An 11,940-nucleotide genomic window follows, 5' to 3' on the forward strand; every position below is an offset into this window, starting at 1 on the left:
TCCAAGTGCTCCTCACCACACCCTTAAGCCAACTTTGCTCTGAAATCAGAGATTGTATCATCACTATCATTGTATCCACAAACTAAAGTGACAGTTCTAGAACAGGAACATATGATAGGTAGCTTCTAGAAAGGGAGTACTTCTTTTTCTACCATGTAAATATGCCAAGCATTTATTAATTTCACTGATATGAATGAAATCTATACACTGACTGATTTTACTATATCCAGCAAATACTTATGAAGTGCTTGCTGCAGAACTTGCTTGAAGAACAGAGCACATCACAGCAGCACATGTAGTCCTGGTATTCCGGAGGCTAGCAAAGTTTGGGATCAAACTGGGCTAGATAGCAAATGTCAGGCTACCCTGCGAAGGACACATGGCCTTGCTATCTGTGAGCTTGGAGACTACTAAAGGAAACATAATTAAAGTCACTGGACTTGAGTTATAAGGAGAGAAGAGTTCTTGAGGAGTCACAGGAAAGGATTCCAAAAGGAACCCAGCTCTCCAGCCAAGAACTGCCTGGAAGGCCAGCACTTGGGAGGCAGAGGCAGGAGGATTTCTGAGTTCAAGGCCAGCCTGGTCTACAGAGTGAGCTCCAGGACAGCCAGGGCTACACAGAGAAACCCTGTCTTGAAAACACCAAATCAAAAAAAAAAAAAAAAAAAAAAAAGAATGAAAAGGATCAAACCCAAAAGCAAAGGTCCAGAGGCATACACAGGCTTAGCTTCAAAAAGCAGCAGGACTGCAAGTGAGTCAGAGCACACATGCAGAAAGCAGGTAAGGACTGACAAGATGACACTGTTAGAGCAAGCAAACAGAGGAAAGCGGCTGGTCCTCAGCAGCACAAACGTTCATCCCAAACCATGACTTCACGGGCAAGTCGAGCAAACCCTACCCACTACTATGTGCAAGGTGGTTTGGAAATAGGCAAAGGAATAAAAACTAAAGCATTGCTTGCCACCCAAAAGACTGCCATGAGAACCAACTGCCACCCTTTCTACCCACCATCACTGGGACACAGGTACAGCTTCAGCAGAGGCACACTGCCCACCTGAGGATGCTTACTCCTGCCATGCGTCCCACTAGCTTCTTCACAGTATTCCTAAAACTGTCTTAGCATGTAACAAATGATTTTAAAAAAATCTACAAATTTAAAATAAGTCAAATATCTTCTAAGGAATCTAGGATTCTAGACTAAACCTGAGATCAGTATCACTTGATTTATGCTTACCAGAGGCATAAGCAATGCCATTTCTGCATAATTTTTATAAAACATGAAGTTCAAGAGATCATAAAACAGTACCAATCTAACAATGCCACTTGGAGAAAAGAAAGATTAAAGATTATTTGAAGGAAAATGAGCAAAGTATCAGGGAAAGAAATCAAGGTCAAGGCAACCAAAGAGTCTTTGCAAGTTTTCCTCTCTTACAAGCTATGCCCAATTTCCCCATCCTAAACTGGGGTGACAACAGTGCCCTATAAGACTGCTGCAAAGCTTAGATATGATACCGTGGCTGAAAAATGCTAGGTTTGGAATAAGTATCAACTATCTACTTCAGTTCTGTTTCTGTTGCAATGGTAAAACACTGACAAAAACCAACTTCTGAAGTAAAGGGTTTATCTCATGTTAAAACTTCGAAGTCACAGCCTATCACTGACAAGATGGGAACTCAAGGCAAGAACTGAAACAGAAACCCCAGAGGAATGCTGCTTACCAGCTTGCTCAGATAACTTTCTTATATAACACAGGCCTACCTGCCTAGGGATGGCACAGCTCCCAGTACCTCTCCGCATCAATGATTAACCAAGAGAAAAATCCCACAGACAAGCCGACAGGCCAATCTGATCAAGGCAATTCCTCAATTGGAGGTTCCCTCTTCTGGGACTGTAGTTTTTGTCAAGTTGGCAAACAGTAACTGGCAAACTATTTTAATTATTGTCTTCATGTACCTGCTGAAAAACATCTTCTTTGGGGTCGCGTTTGGCCCCTGAATGAAGGGTATTCACATGAGCCCCCTCGCTGTCACTGGTGACAGATGACCGGCACTCTGGGCCATGGAGAAGGTCATCCCATAACATATCCTCGGTCTCTGAGTCATGGCGGGTGCTTTCTGAGTCTCTTCTTGACAAGTTAAGGCTCCGAGAGCAAACGCTCATACCAGACCTAGAACCCTTTAAAGTAAAATGAAAAGGAGAAAACAAAACAGTTATACATAAAACAGAGCAAAGTCTTCATGGTATTTGCTGGCAAGCTTTTATAAGTTAATCATCATATATTTGTTAAGTCCCAAGATTTCACATAATTTACATGATAATGCATATTTAAATGTTTAAATGCATTTTAATGTTTAAATGTCGAACTCCAATGACCTTGATATGATGACTTATCTTGGCTGTCAGCTTTAGAGGAATCAACTAAAGCTCATGCTGTAGGCACTCCAGTATTTAAGGCAGGAAGGCCCATCCTAAATCTGGGCTGCACTATCTGATGGCAACCCAGGAAAAGGGACATAGAAGAAAAAAACTTTATTTTTTACCTGTTTGCCTTAATTCTCACTTTCAAGTCCATCTATCCTGTTGCTATAGCTAGTCTTAAATCTAACTTCTTCAGGATTCAAATACAAATTGAAGACCCAAAGCCCTCCAACAATCCTCCAGATCCAGCACCAAACTAGAACTGCTGAGACATCCAGAGATGTAGACTGAACAACCACCAGATTCTCAGCCTTTCAGTCAAGAACAGTCACTGATGGACTATTCAAACCACAGCATGTAAGGTAACCTAATAAATCCCCTATATAACACATACACACATACACACACACACACACACACACACACACACATACATACAGGTATGTATGCATGCATGCATGTGTGTATGCTATCAGTTCTGTTCATTTGTAGAACTGTGACTAATACACCTGGCAAAGCAGAACTTTAAAAAAGTTTCTTCTAAGTAGCTACTACAAAACATTCAACTGTTCAACTTAGAGGTGTGCTATGTGCTGAATGATTCCTGGACACACCAGAGGATCTGCTCGGATTGCCTGGCTGAGACACTGTGAGCTTGACAAAAGAGTTAGTTTTATTCAGGTCCAAGCCCAAACATGTTCAAAGATAACCAGTCACAGAAATGGAGAGATGGTACAATATCCCAGCAGTACAAATAAAATATGAAATTTTTTCCATGACCCCAGTTGCCTAGGGGTAAAACAAAGGAAAACCACACCACCATGCTTACCTAATTCAAATGTGTTCAAATATGCCCTGCACCCTTATAACCAGACTCTTGTTCCTGTCTTCCAGAGATCCCTCTGCTAAAGTCTGTCTTCAGAATATCAACCCACATAAGATAAAACTCCATATGCCAAATAACTTTTGGTTTTGTGGTTGCTTGGTTGTTTGGTTGGTTTTTGGAGACAGGGTTTCTCTTTATAACCCTGGCTGTCCTGGAACTCAGTATGTTGACCAAGTTGGCCTTGAACTCACAGAGATCCAACTGCCTCTGCTGGAATTAAAGGCATGCACCACCACGCCCAGCTTAAGTGAATAATAAGTAACCATATTTAAGAACTTGGCTGGAGAAACTGCCCAATGATTCAGTGCACTTGTTCTTGCAGAGACTGGAGGCTGGATTCCCAAGGACCTATGTGCAGCTCCTAACTCTAGCTCCAAAGGATCTGATGCTTTCTTATGACATCTGCAGGCACACATGGTACAGAGTCACACATATGAACAAAATACTTATACACATAAATAAACCTTTTTAAAAAATTAAAAACAACTGAGTAATTCTTATTCTCTCTCCTCTCCTCCCTCTCCCTCTGTGTGTGTGTGTGTGTGTGTGTGTGTGTGTGTGTATGCGCACACGTGCATGTGTGACCAGAGCCCCAGAAATCCAATTGTCTTTGTCTCCCTGTTGCTGGCATTACAAGAACTTGCCACCACGAATAGCCTTTTCTTTTTAACATAGATTCTGGAGATTAAATTCAGGCCCCATGCTTATGAGGCAAGCATCTTACCGACTGAGACATTCTATGCCCAAAGCAATCACGTTCTGAGCCATTTTTCCTAATGATTTATTTACATGTATAAGTGTTTTGCCTACACACACACATATATATATATATATATGCAATACATGCAGGCCTGATGCCCTGATGCCCACCGAGATCAAATGAGAGCAGCAGATCCCTGGAACTGGAGTTATGAATGGTTGTGAGCTACCATGTGGGTGCTAGGAATCAAACCCAGGTCCTCTGAAAAAGCAGTAAGTGCTCTTAACCACTCAGACATTTATCCAGCCCATCTTGATACTTTGAAGATTAGAGAAGAAACTAAAAAGCACTCACTTCCTTTCCAGAGGTGAGCAATCATCTCAAATTGAGCCAACAGAACTGAAAGCAAACTATACAAACCTCAGAGAACCAAAAGAAAGGAATAAATAAAACCATTGTACACAAGAAGACACCTGAAATTCTGCTCTTGCCAAAGGGTGCTTTACCTGGCTGAAGGCTGCTGATTCAAACTCTGATTCAGCCAGACTATCTGAATCCCGAACTATATGACACCACCTTGTGGTTTTCTTTACCTGCCAAAATCAAACCAACAAACAACAGGAAAGCATGTAAATATCTTGCTACTACTCAGTATTTTCAGAGTTACCTTCCATGCTTTTGTAGACAAAAATGAAAATTACCTGAGAATTTAGGTGCCTTGAAAGTATTGATTTTCTATTCTTAACTTCACAACCATTGTCACTTGACGCCCCTTCCACACTCCTACGCAATAATATCATCTGTGTCCGTGCTTCACCATCCTCCTCACTTGACAGATCGTCTGAAATTCCATTACCCAAACGCCTATAAGCCTCCTACAAAGAGAACAACAGTAGCTCACAATGGACAGCACAAAACACTCCAGGAAGTTGCCCACTTAAAAGTAAAATTCACAGAAAAGTTACCAAGAGATGAAAGGAAGTGAAACCCAAACTAGCAAGTCTACATATTACTTGATCTCAACATTTTTTTAAAATTTCAAAATTAGAAAACAAAAGGTGCACTTGAAACTCAAACTCAGCAGCCCAAAAGCTGAGGCAGAGTGAGGACAGTGACAACGCAGGCTCAAGTCAGCTCTGCGCCTGAATCACATCTGCTTACTAGCTATGCAGCCTTGGGCCAATTTATTACCTCTCTTGAGGCTCAGTTTCCTCATCTCAAAAGTCATGGTAACAGAAGTACCTACCTCACAGGGCTGTTGTAGACAAGGGATTCAGTTTGTACTTGTAAGGCACTTAAAACACTGCCTGAATGCAATGATGGTTTAATGAATGGTAAAATACCAGGAGAATACCACAGGAGGAATGGGACAGGGGATAAATATCTCTAAGGATGTGTGGCAAAGGCATATGCAAATGTTTTATAAGCATCTTAAAATAATAACCAAATCTGCTGATATGACTAAGATTAAACAGAGCTATTTACCCTTCATGAGGATGTTCATACACTTCCCAGAAGCCATAGGTTCTCATCAAAGAGCTCAGGTTTGACACAGCTCCCTTCAAGTTGCTGGAAGGTGGAGGGAAACTTCCCCAAAGATCCCCAAAATAATACCTGCTATTGCTGCTACTCTTAGTTGCATACTAGAGTGGACCCTAGTACTAAATAAAAAATACACTTTGGTCACAGGACTTGAAGAAATGAAGCTGGTCCTCCTGGAAGCTTATTCCTTGCTGTCGACCTCATAATACCAGAAGATGGTAGGTAGGCTTCCAAGAAGGAGAAGTCATCAACAGATTTACCCAGCTGTGAGCTGTGACCTACAATAATAACTGGTCTTACAAGATTTGCCTATTGGAGCAATATGGGCATGTTATGGGAATCACCTACTGCTTTCTGATTAAACATAAAGCCCATTCCTCAGAAGAGAACTCCTTCCTGATACCATAAACCTATTCCGCCTTCCAGATATTCATCTTTGTACCCTAGATGAGGGCAGCTGTCAGGCCTCTCAGAGAAGCTTCTTTTTCCAATGGACATATGTTAATACCAATTCACAACTGGTCAAAGTACAGAGCAAGGATCTATGGACTGTACAGTTATGAATGGAACACTAACACACCACCCTCTCCTTGAGGGTCAAGGAATAGTACTGAAGAGAGGGCAGAAAGAACTGCTGACCTCTGAGAGCCAGAGGTCAGAAAGAACTGCTATAAAACAGTGTCTTCTGACCTGACAAGACCACTACACTGATAATTCACAACAGCTCTGGCACCAGCACAAGCTCAAAACAGCCAACACTCCAGCATGTGTGCACAAGGGATTCCCAAGGCCCTGTCTCTAGCTGAAGAGCATCTAGCAAATGGTGGCTGCTGGGGAAGAAGAATCTGCTTTCTTTAGGTATTGGTCCTGGCATGTTACCCACATGGCAGTGATCGGCCCTACACCTGTGCTCATCATATTAGCAGTACTAAACGGACTCTGGGTTACAAAAGAAGGGGGAGGGGGAGAGGAAAGGTGAAGATGTTATGAAGCTAGAAGGGAAAGATGGGGGGTACACAAGTGTTCAATGAATGGAGAGGGAGTTAGATATACTCAAAATGCATTGTATACTCACACCAAATCTTCAAAGAATAATAAAATATACTATATTTAAAAAACAGTTTATAAAATCTAGGAATAAACCTTAATAAGTATTAGATTAAATATGTCAGCTCAAGAAGAAAATGTTTCAAAACTACAAAAAAAAATGTAGTTTTAGACATTGAACAAACCATCTCCACTGGACCTAGAAGTTTCCCAAACTCTTACTAAACTCAACACTGCCTCCAGAAAAAAAACAAGGTCCCTCTACACTGCCCTGTGTCCTTCCAACCTGTCCACCCACCATGAAGGCTGCTGATTAGCAGAATCAGTATGTTCTCATCTTAGAGCACAAGCTCCAATCTGCTTAGAGTATGTCTTTGTTCATAGCCAGTGGCTTTACTTACGGTTTGTTGACAAACTTACACCTACAGGTATCTAGTTTGTGTCTTTAACACAGTCTCAGAACAGAAAAATTTTACCTAGGACAAAAAAAAGATCCTGTTAGGCCCATCTAGATCTTACCCTACGGTACTTCTCTCCATCGGAAACCTTCGCTTTCTCTCTTGCTTGCCACATTCTGATCTCTGGTCGACCCTGTCTCTTCTTAATGATAGGATGGAAACAGCCTGAGTCATTGTCAGTTTCAGTCCCCTTGTTAGATACTAATTTCACCCTTTTAATCCTATTTTTTAAAAAAGAGAAAAAGTTACTAATTACTTTTATTAGAGCAGTATCTTTCATGAAATCACTTTCTTCTATTGAGTACAGTCTATTACTCTGAAATCTAGAAAATTCAAAAGGAAAGGTATTCAAGAATAGAATATTCACTCACTCCTAAAGATGACTCCCTCTCTCTTTCCTCTCAGGGTAATGCCCACTCCTATACACACTGCCCATCACTGCACTTTGCAGTGCCTGTTCTCGTCTATTCACTGTCTTAAACACTATGCTTCAAAGAATGCACTCCATCTGCTAAGTTATGTAGACGTCTGCTAAACTACATTCCAGAATGCAACAATCCAGAACAAGTTTTCTTTCCTGAGACTCACATTCCTACTACTTCCTGTCTGACTAGGATAATCACCTAGGACATGGACCACACAATATCCAACATAACTCAAACACTTCACCAAGGGGAGTAAATGCATCTTTAGAACAACGTGTGAACATACTTCACCTTCAAAAAAGAGCTTTATTTTTTTTCATTCACCATCCTTAATATAGGGGGGGAAAGTGCCTGAGTCATCACACTGATACTCTCACGACCTGCATAATTATAAATGAGGTATAGTTTGCCTTTAATCCATCTGTTTGTCTATCCTATGGCCCACCAACACCAGACTCCTTGCCACATCTCATTCCTCATGAGCATCAGCTCTAAGAGCCCCCCATCTTTTTCAAGTTCTCCTTTCTGTCAAAAAGTTAGCTAAGGCCTGTAACTTTTCAGAGGGCTTTTTGCAACTGTGGCCTTAAAAGCCATTAAAATCAAATGCAATAAATGTTGAGTTGATTATGAGGTTTTATAGATAACATGAAAGATATTGGAGATAATATTTTCAGTATGCAAGTCTTCCTAGAACCCTTAAAAAATCACAGAGCTATAATACTAAGCACACACCATTTATATCTATGGCCCAATTATGTTACAGACCCTGCAAATCCTAAGGTGGATACAAAATCAAGTAAAAAGTCCAATATATAAGACTCCCACCTGTTGCCAAAGAGAATCCCCCAAAAACCACCAACACTGGGTGCAGACTCCAGAGTTTCTACTGCTCTGACTTTATCAGGGGAGTTATTTCCATTGTCTCGGCTCCCATCACCATTTACAGTTTTTCGTAATTTTCTACAAAAAATATTTCAATAATTATAGATTATTCGCAATATGCCCATAGTATATCTTCAGAAAATTATGCTAATACACTATTCCCTGAAATCAAACATAGTTAGCTTTATATGCCAAGGACAAACAACTATAAGACATTACTGATTTAAGAACAAAACAGATTCAAGATCAAAGTCCTGTGTTATTTTGAATCAGCCATTGAAAAAAGTGGCTGTCCAGGACAGGACTAGAAAAGAGTTTCAACATGTGGCCATGAGCCTCTCCAGGCCTTCCATACCAGACACAGATCACATTCTCTACACGCACACTGGCTGTCTCTAGCACATTTGAACAGGAAACAACCGGTAACAGCACCTATCATCTTTCACTGACATTCTACTTGGTTAAATGATTGACCTGACTATGTTATAGACACTATCTATAAATCCCAATGAGACACAGTTACAATGACCAGTTTCCTTAGAAAATACTAAATTTATAAGGAACCTCAATTTAAAAGCAATGTTTTGAAAATAACATTGAAATATAAATGCGTTGAACTTCACTGACCCAAATGCCAGTGTCTTATTTATTAGTTAACTAGGTAAACAAATCTAAAAATAATCTGGGGACAGAGAAAACCACTTTTGGAAAATAATCACTGAGCCTTCTAAGAAAACTTCAACACTCCAAACACCACATATACCACACAATAAACAGAAACTTAACAGAATCTAAGTGAGTCAAAGAAATCAATTATGTACTTTTTACTTAAGTTTAGTTTGGGGTTGTTTTTCAGACAGGATCTTACTATGTAAGTCATGTTGGCCTGAAACTCATTACATAAAACAGACTGGTCTGAAAGCTGAAGCAATCCTCCTGTCCCAGCTTTCCATGGGCTAGGATACAGCATGTACTATGAAGGCAGGTCTCAATTACACACTTTTGAAAGAGGTCAAAATGTTGGTAGCTCTAACCCAGTGTACAGAAATCCTTTATCCATAGTTAAGTTTCACCATTATTACAGAGTTTTGTTGTTTGTTAGTGGTGGTGGTGGTTTGGTGCTATTGTTTTGATTGATTGGTTTTCAGAGAGACAAGATCTCTTAATGTATAGTCTGGCTGTCCTGGAAATCTGTATAGGCCTGTTTGGCCTTGAACACACAGAGATCTACCTGCCTCTGTCTCCCACGGGTTGGGATTAAAGGTTCATTTCACCACACCATCTCCCTTTCCCTTCCACTTTGCCCTGTTCTCTTCTCTCTCTTTTCAGAGATGGTGCAGACTGACTCTTGCTAGGGTCTTGCACATGTTCACGAGAGGCAAATGCCCTACACAAACCTATACCAGCCAGAGAATGCTTTTCAAAACCATTATTAAAAATATATACTAAGGAAAAGTAGTAATTTTCCTTTTAAACCTACTGTGCTGAGTAAAAAGGTCACGTGAAACTAAATATTGGTGAGTTCTTAGCATCAAACAACTGTCATTACAGTCAAATATGCAATAACAAAGAAGGCACACCACTCCAGACAAGTTCTCCGCTTACCTTCTTCTCCGATTTCCATTGTTTCCTGATGGCCTTGTTATCTGAGTAGACACAATCTGACAGTGGACAGTTCCCATGAGTAGCATAAGGCACAACGGTCCAAGCACTTCACTCACGCTCACAATAGGCATCAGGAGATACAACACGATCGCTGTGACTGCAGAGGATTGAAAATGCAAAGCAGTTGTGCACTCCAGAAAAGCAGACTCTACTAACTGTACATGCTTCCACAAGCTGTCATTTCTAAAACAACTAATAAAAATAAATAATTTCCTATAACATTAGACTGCTGGGTGAGTGAAAAATAACTTACTGGAACTACTTTGCAAACTGGTAGAATGAAAATCCAGATATCCCTAGAAGGCTCCCACCATAGAACAACCAGATGCCACATACACCAGACAGTTTTGGGTGTTCTAAGATTTTATGTTTAAATTTATGTGTAAAAGAGTCTATGTGTGTGAACATGAACATGAACATGTGTCAGATGCCCTGAAGCCGAAGTTATGGCAGTCATGGGCTGTCGGACACTGCGTGCTGGGAAACAAACTCAGGTTCTATGCAAGGACAGCAAATGCTCTTAACTTCTGAGGCATCTGTCCAGCCTCCAAAGAAGACAGTTTTGAACTATTGTTTGACTCAATTGAAAATTATTTCCCAAGGCCAAAGAGTATCTGGAAAGCAATACTGAAGCACTCTTAATTTCTTATCCTGTTATTTAACCTCTATTCTGGTAGATATATCTCATACTGGTTTTGCTTTGGTTTGCTTATTGCTTAATTAGGTTTCAGGCCTGCTGTTTGTGTTTCTCCACTCAGTTTACTGTAAGAATTTCTCTTCAACATGCTCTTCGGCCACACCTCATAATTTCCTTCTTATTCCTGCATCTTCTTTCTCCCTAACACCACCCTCTTTTTACTTTTTAATCTTAACCATCCACAGATTTAACAATTCCTCCCTGTGTCTGGAAGGGAGAAGGAAGAGGTCTTAATGGGAAGAGGTGATAGAATACGTGTGATATGAAAGTGGGAGGAGATAAACGTTGTGCAGTAGGAGAAAGGGAGTTAAGGGAGGGATAGAAGAGGGAATGTGGTGATGGTGGTAAAACCAAAACTAAGTATTCCTGTGCTCCAGTGGGTAGCCCCAGACCCAGGCAATAAAGGCAGCGATGAGTGGACTCAGTGGGTTTTAAAAACAAAAAGAGGAAGACATGAAGTTGGATGAGATAAGCACAGGAAAAGATCCATGGGGAGTTGGAGGGAGGGAGACATATGATCAAATTTAACAATATGTGTACAAAATTCTCAAATAAATTTATATAAATAATTTAAATAAATAAATTTATATATGTGTATATGCTCGATTTAATGGCACAAAACAAAACATGCTCAACTATCTCAGTATTCAATTGACTTTCATTTATAATACATGGTAAAATTATATGGCTATATACACACCCACCAAAGAATTATTTTAAAACAAATTTATTTCTGACTTTATTTTCTTTTCCTTGTTGTTAGTTTGGTGTTTTTGTTTTGTTTACATTTGGAGACAAGGTTTCACCGTGTAACTATAATTGGCTTAGAACTTGCTATGTAAACCTTGTCTGGCCATGAACTCACAAGAGATCCACCTGCCTCTTCCTCCTGCATGATCAGATTAAAGGTGGGGGCCACCATGCCCAACTAAAATACTTTTATTAGATGTTTATTTTGTATGAATGTTTTAATTGCATGCATTTGCCACATGTATGCCTACTGCCTACAGATGTCGGAACTGTTGTAAGCTGCCACGTGGGTGCTGGGAATTGAACTGGTACTCTAAACCACTGAGCCAACTCTCCATCCCTTCTTTCTAAGTTATTACCAGTAAATGTTCGGTTTCTATATATATATATATATGTATATATATATATAGTATAGTGGCTAGTTTTATATCAACTTGACACAAGCTGAGTTATCTAAAAGAAGGGAACCT

The 11,940-nt window shown here is 40.2% G+C and overlaps 1 protein-coding gene across 9 annotated transcripts in view; it reads right to left on the bottom strand.

Annotated features, from left to right (window-relative positions):
• The window catches only part of Phtf1 (putative homeodomain transcription factor 1), a 35,235-nt gene that overhangs the window by 12,166 nt on the left and 11,129 nt on the right, over window positions 1-11,940 (bottom strand). For 6 of the 9 annotated variants that reach the window (XM_052179597.1, XM_052179593.1, XM_052179594.1 and 3 more), the window contains 6 exons: window positions 9,964-10,120; window positions 8,302-8,436; window positions 7,113-7,272; window positions 4,706-4,879; window positions 4,511-4,597; window positions 1,954-2,175 (listed from right to left, as the gene is read on the bottom strand). In XM_052179597.1, coding sequence (XP_052035557.1) covers window positions 1,954-2,175; window positions 4,511-4,597; window positions 4,706-4,879; window positions 7,113-7,272; window positions 8,302-8,436; window positions 9,964-10,120 — 935 coding nt within the window. Of the gene's footprint in view, window positions 1-1,953; window positions 2,176-4,510; window positions 4,598-4,705; window positions 4,880-7,112; window positions 7,273-8,301; window positions 8,437-9,963; window positions 10,121-11,940 lie in introns of those variants that run through there. The other 3 variants (XM_052179596.1, XM_052179600.1, XM_052179599.1) reach the window with 3 other exon arrangements.

The sequence above is a fragment of the Apodemus sylvaticus genome, chromosome 4 (assembly GCF_947179515.1).
Source record: "Apodemus sylvaticus chromosome 4, mApoSyl1.1, whole genome shotgun sequence".
Lineage (NCBI taxonomy): Eukaryota > Metazoa > Chordata > Mammalia > Rodentia > Muridae > Apodemus > Apodemus sylvaticus.